Raw genomic sequence first — 15,098 nt, 5'->3', positions numbered from 1 at the left:
ATTCCATCACACCACCAAAATCAGGTTTCCAAGAATCAAAAGGTTTAAGCAACAGTGAAAATGGCTCAAAGAAGTATGAATGCAATGAACTAAGCTAGAATTAGAATGCTTAGTATGACCAAACTCAGAATAGACCAAACAAATAATATTAGCCCGGTGAATAGCTGGAATTAAAAACTGAACAGTGAGATGCTATTAATTGTGAGCAACCAAGCTATGGAAATTGCATTTCATTGCTTGTAATGGTCTGCTACACTTTTAGCAACCTTCAACAACATCAACCAAGTTTGTATAAAGCACCAGAATCAAAAGAAATCAACTGGAAAACAGATTCATGATTTAAAACAGAATTGAAATTCTGCAGCAGAGTTCAACACAGATTTGAAATCAAAATGGATTTATAGTGCTTTAGCTTGTATCACCAAGGCTAGAACAAATTCTCATTGCCTTTATTGGCTGATATATGGCTTTAAGGATGATAACTCAAAATAAGAGTTTGAAAGATTTATGAAGAGAGACAAGAAAGTTCTTTAATGAATGTGCTAGATACGATTATAATTGTTATCATGTGTTCACATCCATTTGAATCTGTGTTAATGTACAAATTTACAACTACCAATGCAAACCTTTTCTGTCAATTCAACAAAATAATTAATACACAGTCAAAGAATCTAACAACATATACTCATTTAAAAGAAAACATTTTAGAAATCAATATATTATCAAAGTTGAATAAAGACTTAATTAAAATTTTCGAAATTTATGATAAACTTAAAGTTTAATTAAACTTAAAATATACTATTACTAGTTTATTAAGTAATGCTACAGTTACAACAGTAACCTTGTTGGTGGACAAATCGGAAAAAAAAAGACAAGACCAGTTAGATCAGCCAAGAGGGTTCAGTGCATGCAGAGTGTGACGAATCAATCAAAAAGACGAAAGCTCTACAAAACCGTGTCTTGGTTTGGTACATCAACCCATTTTAAGCTTCCCAAGAAGAACAACAACAATATAACATCAACAATAACAATTTCCATGCATAAAATACACAACTTTTCTTCAATTTACTGCAATATTTTTACTTTCTGTTTTATTTGTTGGTGATGCGCGTTACTTGAAGAACTGCACAACACAAATGTTAACCATTGATTGAACCCCTTACGTGGCTTACGTATAATATGACAAACACTTTGTGGGGACTCCATTGACTTAGTAGAACAGACAAACTACAGATGCAGACACAAAATGATTTTGAAGGGAAATTTACCTGTTCACTTTCTTTCAATGGGGTTTTCTTCTTCTTCAAACCTTGTAAAATCCAACAAATGATATTTCCCTGTTTGTTCACCCAACCACTCTATATTTTCACAACTCTAACCTCAAATCTTCATGACTTCACCTTTTTTTTTTCTTTTTCTGTTGTATCACATCACAAATTCTTAATGAGATATTTACTATTGGATCATTTGTTACCACCTTTTCTTTTGATACTATTTCCAATGCGCTCTTTTAACCCTCAGTTTGACCTTCTCAGCTTTGAGCTCTTTCACATTTAATGAATAAGCGTTATTGCCATAAATGGTAATTGGTCACTGTTGCAGGTGACTGACACAGTTGCATGCTCATTTATAGTCATTCATGGATGATACGCATGCTTTATCAACATAGTCTCAGCTGCTACCAACTCATCTATATATCTCCAATGCATGTCATGCAGACGCATCATAATCAAACCTCTCAGTTTTCTTACACGTATACACACTTCAAGAGAACATGTGAAAGCATGCACCATTACCATGAAGCTTGGGACTTCTATCTTCTGCCAATAATACATGCTCACAATCCAAGAACAACCACTACCGCTTTCCAACCCACAACTACACCATTAAATTTCACTTGTCTTCATGTGTCTTTCTGTTAATAAGAGCAACTATTTGAGCTAAAGAACAACCCACCACCGCTTCCCTCACTAACTCCTTCACTTGTTCAATCCCAAAATGAGAGAAGCATCAATGAGGATTTCAACCCTTGGCATTGTGCTCTTGTGTTTTTATTCTGCACTCCTTTGCCGTGGAAATGAGAGCACCATGAGAGTGCTTTTGGAGGTGAAATCATCGTTCACTCAAGACCCAGAAAATGTTTTAAGTGATTGGTCAGAGAACAACACCGATTACTGTAGCTGGAGAGGAGTGTCATGTGGATCAAAGAAGCTCAATGCTTTGGATGATGACGACGACTCGGTGCGAGTGGTGGGACTCAACCTTTCCGATTCGTCACTCGGTGGGTCCATTTCACCTTCACTCGGTCGTTTGCAAAACCTACTCCACCTTGATCTCTCTTCTAACCGCCTCGAGGGTCCTATTCCATCTGCCCTCTCCAACTTAACTTCGTTGGAATCTCTCCTTCTCCACTCTAACCAACTCACCGGTCATATCCCCACCGAGTTAGACTCGCTAATGCAACTCCGAGTATTGCGAATCGGTAACAACCAACTCAATGGCCCGATTCCCGAGACACTTGGGTATATGCCCAGCCTTGAGTACCTTGGTTTGGCCTCATGCAGACTCAGCGGTCAGATCCCGGCCCAGCTAGGTCGACTCAGTGAGTTGCAATATTTGACTCTGCAGGAAAACGAGTTGACTGGGTCGATTCCGTACGAAGTGGGGTACTGCTGGAGCCTTGAAGTCTTCAGCGCCGCTGGGAACAGACTCAATGGCTCGGTTCCGAGTGAACTGAGTCTACTAAGGAAACTTCAAATTCTGAACCTCGCAAACAACAGCTTAACCGGGTCAATTCCGAGTCAACTCGGGCAGCTGAGTCAGCTTACATATCTGAATTTAATGGGTAACGAACTCGAGGGTCGTATTCCACCGTCTCTGGCTCAATTGGGTAAACTTCAAAATCTTGACTTGTCAAATAATACGCTCACTGGGGAAATTCCAAAGGAGTTAGGGAACATGGGTCAGTTACAATATTTGGTTCTCTCTGGGAACAAACTCCATGGAACCATTCCAAGAACCATATGTTCCAATGCAACAAGTTTGGAGAACTTGCTGATGTCAGATTGTGGACTTCATGGTGAGATACCAGCTGAGTTGGGTCAGTGCCAATCCCTGAAACAACTTGATTTATCAGGCAATGATCTCAATGGGTCAATACCTATTGAGGTTTATGGGTTGATGGGGCTAACTGATCTCTTGCTTCACAACAACACTTTGGATGGTTCAATCTCTCCCTTCATAGGAAACCTCACTAACATGCAGATTCTTGCATTGTTTCATAACAACTTGCGGGGTAATCTGCCGAGAGAGATTGGGAGGCTTGGGAAATTGGAGATAATGTATCTTTATGATAATCAGTTATCAGGGAAGATTCCTTTCGAGATTGGTAACTGTTCAAGCTTGGAAATGGTTGATTTTTTTGGAAACCATTTCAGTGGTGAAATTCCCTTCACTATAGGGAGGCTGAAAGAGTTGAACTTTTTGCACCTTAGGCAGAATGAGCTTGTGGGTGTGATTCCCCCCACACTTGGGAACTGTCATAAACTGACTGTGCTGGATTTGGCAGATAATCGGCTCTCAGGTGGCATTCCTGCAACATTCGGATTCCTCAGAGAGTTGAAGCTGTTCATGCTCTACAACAATTCTCTTGAAGGTAGTCTTCCTCACCAACTTGTAAATGTAGCAAACCTGACCAGAGTGAATCTTTCAAATAACAGACTGAATGGTAGTTTGGTTCCATTATGTAGCTCTAGTTCCTTTCTTTCTTTTGATGTCACAGATAATGAATTTGACGGTGAAATACCCTTTGTCCTGGGAAATTCACCTTCCCTTGACAGGCTGAGATTAGGTAACAACAAGTTTTCTGGTGAAATTCCAAGGACATTGGGAAAAATCACCGCATTGTCATTGTTAGACGTCTCAGGAAATTCACTCACAGGTGGAATACCAGACGAGCTTTCTTTGTGTAATAACCTGACACACGTTGATTTAAACAACAATCTTCTAACTGGACACATACCACCATGGCTTGGAAGTTTGTCTCAATTGGGAGAGGTTAAGCTCTCCTTCAATCAATTTTCTGGGTCTATTCCACTAGGCCTACTCAAACAGCCCAATTTGATTGTTCTTTCCTTGAATAACAATTCTCTCAATGGAAGTCTCCCAGGTGATATTGGTGATCTTGTATCTCTTAACACCCTCAGGCTGGACCATAATAACTTCTCTGGACCAATCCCTCAAGAAATAGGAAAATTGAGCAATCTTTATGAGCTGCAGCTATCTAGGAATGCCTTTAGTGGGGAAATACCAATTGAGATTGGAAGTCTCAAAAATATCCAAAGCATTTTGGACTTAAGTTACAATAATCTCTCTGGTCATATCCCATCTTCACTTAGCATGCTGTCAAAATTGGAAGTACTTAATCTTTCTCACAATGCACTCACTGGAGAAGTGCCTTCAGCAGTTGGTGAATTGACTAGCCTGCAGAAGCTTGACATCTCTTACAATAACCTTCAAGGAGCATTGGATAAGCAATTCTCCCGCTGGCCTCGAGAGTCATTTGAAGGGAACCTTCATCTTTGTGGAGCCTCTCTTGAAAGATGCAAAAGTGGTGATGGTTCCGGCAATAAACGATCAGTCTTCAGCAGCACATCAGTGGTTATTGTCTCTACACTTTCAGCTTTAGCTGCAATTGCTTTACTTACACTTGTAGTGATCGTCTTCTTTAAAACCAAGCAAGAATTTTTCAGGAGAGGCAGTGAAGTGAGTTTTGTTTTCTCCTCTTCATCACGAGCACATAAACGATCGTTGATCCCTCTAAACGTGCCTGCAAAGAGGGATTTCAGGTGGCACGATATCATGGGTTCCACAAACAATCTAAGCGACGAGTTCGTAGTTGGTTGTGGAGGTTCCGGGACAGTGTACAGAGTCGAATTGCCCTCTGGAGAGATCGTGGCTGTGAAGAAGATTTCAGGAAAAGATGATTATCTGTTGAACAAAAGCTTTATAAGAGAAATCAAAACTTTGGGGAGGGTCAAACATAGGCATCTGGTAAAACTGATGGGTTGTTGTAGCAACAGAATCAAAGGAACAGGTTGGAACCTATTGATATATGAGTATATGGAGAATGGGAGTGTTTGGGATTGGTTACATGGGGTGCCTCTCAAAGCAAAGAGGATCCTTGATTGGGACACAAGGTTCAAAATTGCAATGGGATTAGCTCACGGAGTGGAGTACCTCCATCATGATTGTGTGCCAAAGATCATTCACAGGGACATCAAATCCAGCAACATATTACTAGATTCCGACATGGAGGCACACCTGGGAGACTTTGGACTAGCAAAATCACTTGTTGAGAATCCAGAATCTACTGCAGAATCTAATTCTTGCTTTGCTGGATCTTATGGATACATAGCCCCAGGTAATAGTTGATCACACCATTGACTTGAATTGTTCTTTATCTCATTCTTTTACGAAACATAGATACGATTAGAACTGAAGTTTTGTCTTTTTAATGCAAACTTTTAATACCCTGATGAAACTTTAATTTAATCTAATCAGAATCTCGTTCCAGAAACATCTAAGTATCTTGTCCAATTGTTAACCATTGATTGACATTTCTATATTTTTAGAGTATGCATACTCACTGAAGGGCACAGAGAAAACTGATGTGTACAGCATGGGAGTGGTGTTTATGGAACTTGTTACTGGAAAAGTGCCAACAGATGCAGCTTTCGGAGCAGAGATGGACATGGTGAGATGGGTGAAGATGCAGCTTGAGAAGGAAGGCATTGCGGTTGAAGCAGTGATAGATCCTCAGCTGAAACCCCTTTTGCCTTGTGAAGAGTTTGCTGCATTGCAGGTGCTCGAGATAGCCATACACTGCACAAAAACTGCACCACAAGAGAGGCCAACATCAAGGCAAGTATGCAATCATCTCCTTCACGTATCCAACAACAAAATTGTGGATTTTGAGAAGAAAAATCTGGATCGTAACTGGTGATTTTCTTTCCGACATTCAAGATGAAGGAAGACATGTTTGCTAATGTTGCTGTGTGTAAGGTTAGCATATGTTTCTGCATTGCTTCTTCCAAAACTTATCCTATATATATATATTCAGACACAGATTGTTGTATTTATTTAAGATTATTTCGTGTTTGGAATGTAACATTGGCAATGCAGGTGTCTTCTTTTTAATATTTAGTGTCAATATATAAATATTTCTTATATATATTGTTAAGTTTCTTTTACAGAAATCTCTTGTCGTTTAATTGATAAAAGTAATAATAAAATGTTTATATATATATTTCTTATATATATTGTTAAGTTTCTTTTACAGAAATCTCTTGTCGTTTAATTGATAAAAGTAATAATAAAATGTTTATATATATATATATATAATATAACACAGGAATCAAAATCAGTTATAAAAATATAAAAGAAAAGTAAATGCAGTATACCATGCTAAGATATAGAAAGTAAATAATCCCTGAGTTTTCTTTATCCAAAAATAAAACAATACAATTGTCATTTAATTTATCAGTAAAATATCTAAGTTACACTATTTTTTTTTGTTTTTAATATAAACAATTTATTTTAAATTAAAAATGTAAGATAAAAAGATAGTATAGTATTAACAGTCATTTTGTTTGTGTGTGGGTGTATATGAAATCTTTAATGAATAATACAAAAATGACACATTATAAAATTGCAAAATTAATAAAGAATATGGTAATTGAAATAATATTAATGTGAGAGTAGAGAACAATGTTAAACTAAATCTATGTTGTATAAGTGAGAGGAAAAAAATAGAATAACTCAGTTTTTTGTTCTTGTAACTAAATGCTAATATGTTTATCTAAAGTACATTATGATAGATAAATCATGTAACGGTGACATAGGTTATCTTTTTAAGGATGATTACTAAAAATATTTAAAATGAAAAAAAAAATCACTAAGATTCAAAAATTGATATGATTTTACAATCCAAACATTATTGAACTTAAACTTTTATGCAAAATCTTCATTTACATTTACATGCGATACAAAATATTTGTGGAATAATTTCGGTTGACCTTTAAAATTTTGACTCTATTTCTCAAATGTGATTAATCTTGACAATTTTTTAAGTATATAAATTTATCAACATATAATATTACTTATTTCTCATTGATTCATGAAAGTTTAAGAAATTGTATTAAATACCTTAAAAACTAGTATATTGAGCGGAAGAATCTTATATTAAATGTGGTTTCGTTATGATTTGCATATGAAATCACATGAATCATTCTAAAAATATCTTAAAATTTGAAAAGGTAGGTCAAATTTTATCTTGAATTATATTTTATTTTTATTGTGATAATTTACTTGAGTCTCAATATAAAATCACGTCTAGCTAGTTAACATTTCAACTGAAAATAATGATGTTATGTACAGCATATATCATAACCTAACTATTGCTTCTAATTAATATACGAAATTCAAATTCAAATTTAAATTATTCCCACATTTCAATAAAAGAAACTACAAATTAAAATTCAAGCTATAATTGCTTAATAAAATGATACACATAAATGAAGACATACACCCACCAAAGTAGCTACAAATTAAAATTCAAATAATATAATTGCACAATTAAATCGGACACGTCTATAATAAGCTACAAATTCAAATCAAAATCGTTTCAAATTCATCCCTACTTAAAATAAAATTTAAATGATTCTTTCAAAAGTAATGCCCATCAACACACATTTATTAGTATTCTAAAATGAAAAAGGAAGCCATTTTAGTAAAAAAAATGAATATTTTAATTAAATCACAGGACAAGTAACATATTATAAATCTAAGAAAGATATTTAAAATTGATATTATGATTAGGACAGTAAAAGACTCTCAAAATTGTAAATAGTGAAATTGTAATATACCTAAACTCTAAGATTCTAAAGTCTTAAGATTTTACTTTTCGCAAAAGTATTATATATACATATTATTGTATTAAATTTTAATCCGGTTTTGATTTTATTTGAACTAAAATCACTAAAAAGATAAAACTGATATGCAATGAACAATTTAAAAAAAAATACAATTCACGCAATTTTAATCTATGATTCTAAGAAAGACAATGTAAAATCGTAAAATCTTACAAATCAAATTTCATTTTGAACTTTATAATCTTTATATTTTTTATTTAAACAGTATTTGTGCCATCATGTCAACAACTTATCTCTTATTAACTTATTAAATAATATAATAATACATATATCAAATCGTACTGGAATTTTTATTTTAATAATATCACAAATTAATTATTTTTTTTAATTTAAAAATGGTAGAAGTAAATAATTAAGTGTGAATATCTTTTTTATTTCAGTCATTCAGTTAAAAAGTAATTAAGTGTGATAAAAGAAACATAAAGGAAAACAGAAGGAAAAACTGAGCACCAGAAAACAGTTTGATTCCTTCCTGTAACTATTATATTTAGCATTTTTTTTATATCTAAATATACTATTTCAGTATTATTAGTGATGAAATTTGGTACAAAAATTTTGCAAAACTGATGAGATTGTTCAGGAAAACAAAATGAAAAGAAGATGAAAGTGTGAAAGGAAAGTGCATAAAGTGAGTGAATGAAAGCACAAAATCAGAGTTGCTTGTGAAGTTAATTTGGTCAACAGAATGAAAAAGTAGAGAGTGATCTGCAAATAGAAATAAATAAGACGCTCTCTTTCTCTATTTTTTCTCTTTTTCTTTACCCCACAATCAACGGTTCAAACTCAACGTCTCTCTCTCACTACACCATACTGTTATATTCGTCTATAACAATTCTAAGTTTTCTAAGTTCTGTTGCACTTTTCCGAGACTCTGTTTCCTTATTCTTCTCACATCAACCAAAACAAACCTCAACGACGACAAGCCTTCTTCCATTTTTAGCCACACCCCTCTCAACCAAAAGACACGTTCCTAGGTACCAGGAAACAAACATTATCAGCCAACGTTATTTTTTGTTTTTTTTATTTCTCTACTTTCGTTACGAAAGAGCTCTAACTATAGGCAAAGAAAACGGGAATGAGGTTAAGATGATTTGGAGCATTAATAAGCCATAAAAGCCTCCCTATTTTCCGTTCCACAACTCGTTTCTCCTTCGTATTCTCCCTCCTTCACTCCCTCCTCTGTTTCACTCTCCCCTGTTTTCTTTTATTTTCTGTCTTTTTCTGTGTTTCGGCAAAACGAGAAGAGACTTGTAAGGTTGCAATGTCTCCAATATCTCCACCCGTTTCCCTCAAATGGGTTACCTTGTTTCAACGTTCACACGCTCCTTCGTAAAGGTTTCCACAAACCAAGACAAAACAACAACGGACACATGGCATCTTCCGAGGTTGAGATTGCTTCTTCCTCGCCCTTCGGTTCCGTTCTTAGAGACCGCAACCACCGCGAAGAATGCAGGGAAAGCAACGCCAAGGGCACGCATAATCATCATGCCAAGTTACAAAGAAACAACAAGAACTTTGTCACGGACATTAACACGTGCCGGGGGGTGTCTTCTGATTCCGCAACAAACGAAAACAACAGCGGCGGCAGCACGAACAAAGGCGTTAACCAGCGTAAGGCTCCCAAAAACAGTCGCTTGGAGAAACTTCGTTTCACACGAGCCAACTCCTTCAATGACAACGGCAGCAGCAACAACAACAACAAAAAGGAGACCTCTTTGTCCATGTTGATCAGCCCCAGACACTCACAGCTTCTCGATCGATGGGCAGCGAGACAGGCTCGGGAGATGGTGTCGAATTTGGAAAATGGGGCTGAACTGTTGTCAATGGATGACGTTGACATTTTCCCAAGGACACCCAGTTCGACATCTGAGGAAGAATCGTGCTCCTTGGAGATCCCTAATATGGCTGCCTCTTCTCTTGTTCAGATATGGGAGAAGAGACTGAAACAATCGGGTGTCTCCAAAACGAACACATCGTCTGAGAAGATTGGTTCGTCCTCTTCTCCCACGAATGAGAATGCTAATGCTTCATTCCCCGAGGAAGAATGCTTTGATGGACCCTCAGGGAATGAAGAAAGTTCCTTTCAGTCCTCACTTCCTGAGTGGGAATCGAGTGACCATTCCATTTCGCCACAAGCCAGGTCTGAGAGTGGTGTCAGTGTTGCTAGCATCATAAAGAAACTCACTTCTACCAGCCAGAATCAGAGTCCAACAGCTTCCTTTGTTGATGAGAATGACCAAGAAGGGTATTTTAGTAGTAGTGTGACAGGTTCTCCTTGTAGAGAGCGTGAATGTGGTCAACAACAACCACCTTCGGAGCATAAATTGGTGTGTCCCCTGCGAATTAGAGGGCGTCAGGCATTCAATGATTTGCTTATGCAGATGGAGAATGACAGGCTCAGGGAGCTCAACAACTTGTCAGAGCGTGGAACCGTGTCTAAGTTCGCACAAAGAGGTCGCATTCAGGTAAAACAGAAGCCAAAGGGCGGTTCTTCTTCTTTTGCTATGTTATGTTTTTTACTAGATCTGATTCTGACTACTTTTCTATGCATGAACGCAGGCATTGCTTCGGATTAAATTATTGCAACGTGATCTGGTGGCTAATGATCGCTCCCGGCAGAATTCAACATCATGTGAAGTAAACAACAGACATTCACAAGGGTCTGCAATTATGCAATTAAGGTTTGACCATTTCAGAACTTCATGATTGATGAATTCCTTTGATTAAACCATACCTATTGATTTGCCTTGTCTAAAAAAGAAAGCTATTGAATTTAAAGGCAGTAGAAAAATGCATTGAAGAATATAATTTTAAATGTGATGAGAGTTGAGAAGAGAGTAAATGCATTTGGATTAGCATTTTCTTTTGTAGCTGGCTTTTTGTTTCAAGAATATTTCATTTATCAAGTATATCAAGTGACCGCCACTAGGTGCACCAGATACATATAGTTTGCACTCATTATATGCACAAATTCTTATCTATAAATCTGACCCAAGTTGGTAATTTGGTGAATAAACAATTTTAATTATTTTGCGTAAGCTTTTGACCATTTAATTAAACATAGAGTTCATTTTTGTGCCATCTAAGTTTAGTTCTTTAATAAAATGAACATTGCGAGATCCCTCGTCATTAAGTTTTCCTGAAAGATACTAAATGAGAAATGTTTTTATGACATACAGGGAAAGATTTTGCAGTGGGGTTGAACCTAGAATTCCGGTCCATGCAGAAGTAGCTAACCCAAGAAGTCCTCAAAGAGAGGCAGTTAACAAAACCACTCAATTGGGTAACTCTGCCACCACTAATCAAGTCAGAAAAGACACAAGAAACCAGACAGCTCATGGTAGTGCAAATCATGCCACAAAATCCCCGCAAAAGTCTGTTTCACATACTAGAATAGATCATAATACAGAAGAAGCTCCTCCAAGTTCAGATGTCATGATCCAAGAAACAAATCCACGTTCAGATGCCAAGGCTCAACACAATGACTCAAAAGAAACTAGTGAGGCAACGACGTCCATGACTGATTCAGGTCTAAAAGAGATGACAGACAGGGCAGAAGCGAGTAGCGAACAGAATGCTAATACTAAAAGTAGTAATGATGAGACAGTAAATGAAGAAGATATTAGTAACGAGCAGTATGCTGAATCCAGTTACCAGGAGACAGTAGAAGAGGCAAGTAATCAGAATTATGCTGAAAGCAGTTATGGTGATGAGATGGAGGGAGAGGAAACTGACCAGAATTGTGACTATGAAACTAATTATAACTGGATCAGTGAAATTTCTAGGCCTAAGAGCTATTGGGAAGAGCGCAGGCAAGCCTGGTATAGAGAGATGCTTGAAACTGGTTCTCAGAATGAGGATATAAGGAGGCTTCTTGAAAGGTACATAATTTTCTATTAAATTATTCCTCGTGTCAGTTGCATAAATGACTAGATGGACAACAAAAGAAGATTTTTAATAATGTTCTATAGTGAAACTATTTTTTTGTATAAACTTCATTCATCTGAACATTAGTATATTATTTTTGCAGAAGAACAGTGTCAAGTTTCCTTTCTAGTGACTTTCGGGATAGAATGGATAGATTGATGGAATCTCATAGGGGAACTCAAGCACATTTAGTCAATAGCCAGGACTATGAGGAAAACAGCCAAGAATTGATGGCATTTTTACAAGAACGCTTGCATTCTGCAAGAGCTTCTCAAGATGGAAGAGATGCAATTGAGGAAGAAGAGGAGGATAATGCAGATGAGCATGAGCATGAGGATGAGAGCTTGATAAGCGATCCATATCATGAAGCCGGTGGTTATTCTAATCGTTCCTCGTCATGCAGTTGCAGGGACAATGAAGCCGGTGACGATTTTGATAGAGTTGTTTCACCATCCCGACAACCTTATCAATCTCAATCTTTCTATCAGGACAGTCGGCAATCTGCATCTCCATCCACCAACCATCATTCAATGGTGAGTTTGCATTTGGTATGATCTTGATACATATGGTGAATACAACCGGGCTCCTAAATCTCTTGTTAAATGCAAAAACTTCTCTGCATGCAGGAAATGGAACTCATATATGATTTGAGAGGGCACATGGAGCAACTCTATCACGAGATGTCTGACCTGAAGAAAATCATAAAGGGCTGCATGAATATGCAGATGGAATTACAACAAACCATGAAAGTAGAGATTAACTCAGGTTTGTGTTCATTTCTATAATCTTTTAATTCTCAACGTGAGTGTGTTAATACAATTGATGATGCAATGAAAATACCATTACAGTTGAAAAAGAAAAAAAGAAATCCCGTAACAGGACTCCAAAAAAGAAAGGCAACTGCTGCATTTGCTATGAGGTGAAAGTTGACTCTGTTTTGTACAGGTAATTAATTAATTAATTGCTTGTGAATGAAAAGATTTGTTTGTTTCCATTTTAGGAGAAAAAATCACTCGTGTCTCACCAACTTCATTGCAGGTGTGGACACATGTGTGCGTGTCTCAAGTGTGCCATCGAGCTGCAATGTAACAGTGGAAAATGTCCCATATGTCGGGCTAAAATAGTGGATGTTGTTCGAGTATATATTGACGGTTAGGTGTCACATTCGACAGAATCTCATCACTCCATACGACTATCCTTAGCAAGCTGCTACAATTAACATCACAAACCATACACGAGTTTCTCCTTTTTTACATGTACTTTCGTCAAGGGAGTGTATGATTTTTTTGCGGAGAAACAACATCACTGTACATTATTTCATAGTTTTAAATTTAACCCTTTTTTTTCTTGTTCATGTGTCAGTGTTCAGCATAATAAAGTCCGAGTCTTGTATTACAAGGATATATATAATAATAAAACTAAGACAAACGCTTACACAACACCCACATGTATATACAGAGGAAGGGTGAAAAACAAATAGCATCAAATCAAAAGAATGATATGTAAGTTACCTCTTTTTTCTTTTGAAATTAGAAAGATCTAACATTAGTGGCAGCTATAATCTAATAGTGCATGAAGTTAGAATGACAATAAAAACGCGGGAAAAATTATATTGTTACTATACATGTTCCTGTCACACTGGTCATTGTTTATTATACATATATCTTCTTTTTTTCATTTCTACTCCTATTAAATGCAAGTTCATAAGAAATAATTCTTCTAGAGGGGATAAACTTTCTGAAAACTAGACATATCATCGTAGAGAATGCTAATAAAGTATAGTACGGTAGTCTAAAATAAATGGCATTATAGCGATTGTGAAAAATCACGTTACTTAGAGAAGGGACTAATTTTTGTAACACCATCGTGTTGACAATGGCAACATACTTCTTGAGGTAGGTATATTCATTATTCAAATTTCCCAACTTAATGGATCAAATTTTGTATAGATATAAACTTGGATGCTATCTACTAAATTTAAACAAATTTATTACTGTCAACTAATTAACAGGTTTAACCCTTGCAACGGAGTTTACGAGAAGAATTAACATGATTAATAAATATGAATTTCAAGAATTTATTTGACATATTTCTAAATCGAAAAACTACTACAAAGTCTGAAAATTCAGGTAAGGGTAACCCAATTTGCAGGTTTTGGGTTTAGCGTAGAGGACCACGAAGGAGGTCATTCTCAATCGCTCTCATTGAATCATCTTACAAGCTGGACTGTACCTGGATGTGACCAAGCTAGTTCTTGCTACTTGCTAGTACCAATCTGCCTAGCTACTCCCATCATCTACTCTTTCGTTTTCTGTCTTTTTCAGAGCCCAATTCCATAAGTAGACCTTATTATCAAGACTAACTTTGAACTGTAAATTTGGCTCAACTTACATGGATTGAGATAAAAAAAAAGTTCCAGGATTAAAATATCCACACAAAATATTATATGGATCAGTATCAACCTTGTGTTATTTTTTGAACATGAAAAATATCGTTTTTTAAATATATAATTAGATATATAAGCAACACCTTAGTATTAAAGGTGGGTATGGATTGAATTTGTTAACGTTAGATATATTATATCTTTTATTTTTATCTTTTATCTTTCACTTAGTTTGTTATTATTTATTATTTGTATTTTGGGCCTAGTCCATATTTTTTCTATTATAAATAGAAAACCATATGTGTGTTTAACACAAGGGAGATTAATCCAAATATAGTTTTTCACTATATTTAACATGGTATCAGAGCAGATTTTCTGATCTCTTTCGGTGGTCTTTGCTGTCTGCCGGTGGTCAGCCGTCATGGCCGCCGGCAGCCCCTAAAAGTTTCATAATATTCATTTTCTCTTTTTCTTAAATCTCAGTACCTAGAATCAAAGAGAGAAGTCTCCTGGGAACCACTGCCTCCTCTGAACCAGTCACCGCTCAATCGATTGCCGCTCTCTACTGCCACCGACCATACGTCGTCGGCCACCGTCACAGTTTCAACGGGTGAACAGTAGATCTGGGTCGTCTCCTCGAGCGACGGCCAACCCCGCCGGAGCCGAGATCGTATTTCGCTCAACGCGCCTTCACGCGCTGCCTATCTTCACGCGTTGCCTGTCTTCAGCTGGTCTCGGGTGCTTGTTTGTCACGCGCCGCCTTCTCGCCGGCTACAGTCACAGTTCTGACCGGTGAC

At 36.6% G+C, this 15,098-nt stretch overlaps 2 protein-coding genes across 2 annotated transcripts; both read left to right on the top strand.

The window, feature by feature from the left end:
- The first annotated feature begins 1,747 nt into the window (after positions 1 to 1,747).
- Positions 1,748 to 6,230, top strand: LOC124820648 (uncharacterized). The gene is made up of 2 exons (XM_088105775.1): positions 1,748 to 5,422; positions 5,634 to 6,230. Exons 1-2 carry the CDS (start codon positions 1,999 to 2,001, stop codon positions 6,002 to 6,004), a joined length of 3,795 nt encoding a protein of 1,264 aa, XP_087961901.1. The 5' UTR covers positions 1,748 to 1,998; the 3' UTR covers positions 6,005 to 6,230.
- Positions 6,231 to 8,687: 2,457 nt separating this feature from the next.
- Positions 8,688 to 13,487, top strand: LOC124820651 (uncharacterized). Its single transcript, XM_047292391.2, has 7 exons — positions 8,688 to 10,456; positions 10,551 to 10,672; positions 11,171 to 11,872; positions 12,022 to 12,451; positions 12,545 to 12,683; positions 12,767 to 12,863; positions 12,957 to 13,487. The coding sequence occupies exons 1-7, from the start codon at positions 9,362 to 9,364 to the stop codon at positions 13,072 to 13,074; spliced, it is 2,703 nt and encodes a 900-aa protein (XP_047148347.1). The 5' UTR covers positions 8,688 to 9,361; the 3' UTR covers positions 13,075 to 13,487.
- The last annotated feature ends 1,611 nt before the right edge of the window (positions 13,488 to 15,098 follow it).

This window comes from Vigna umbellata, chromosome 2 (genome assembly GCF_029865625.1).
Source record: "Vigna umbellata cultivar VRB3 chromosome 2, Vumbellata_1.0, whole genome shotgun sequence".
NCBI classification, from domain to species: domain Eukaryota; kingdom Viridiplantae; phylum Streptophyta; class Magnoliopsida; order Fabales; family Fabaceae; genus Vigna; species Vigna umbellata.
This window is presented reverse-complemented; position numbering and strand designations above follow the sequence as displayed.

Bases quoted from the DNA above. Each gene is read 5' to 3' on its own strand.
- LOC124820651 (XM_047292391.2), top strand. From the start codon at position 9,362: ATGGCATCTTCCGAGGTTGAGATTGCTTCTTCCTCGCCCTTCGGTTCC. The intron at 10,457-10,550 runs GTAAAACAGAAG...GCATGAACGCAG, and splicing joins CACAAAGAGGTCGCATTCAG to GCATTGCTTCGGATTAAATT. The intron at 10,673-11,170 runs GTTTGACCATTT...TATGACATACAG, and splicing joins TCTGCAATTATGCAATTAAG to GGAAAGATTTTGCAGTGGGG.
- LOC124820648 (XM_088105775.1), top strand. From the start codon at position 1,999: ATGAGAGAAGCATCAATGAGGATTTCAACCCTTGGCATTGTGCTCTTG. The intron at 5,423-5,633 runs GTAATAGTTGAT...CTATATTTTTAG, and splicing joins TTATGGATACATAGCCCCAG to AGTATGCATACTCACTGAAG.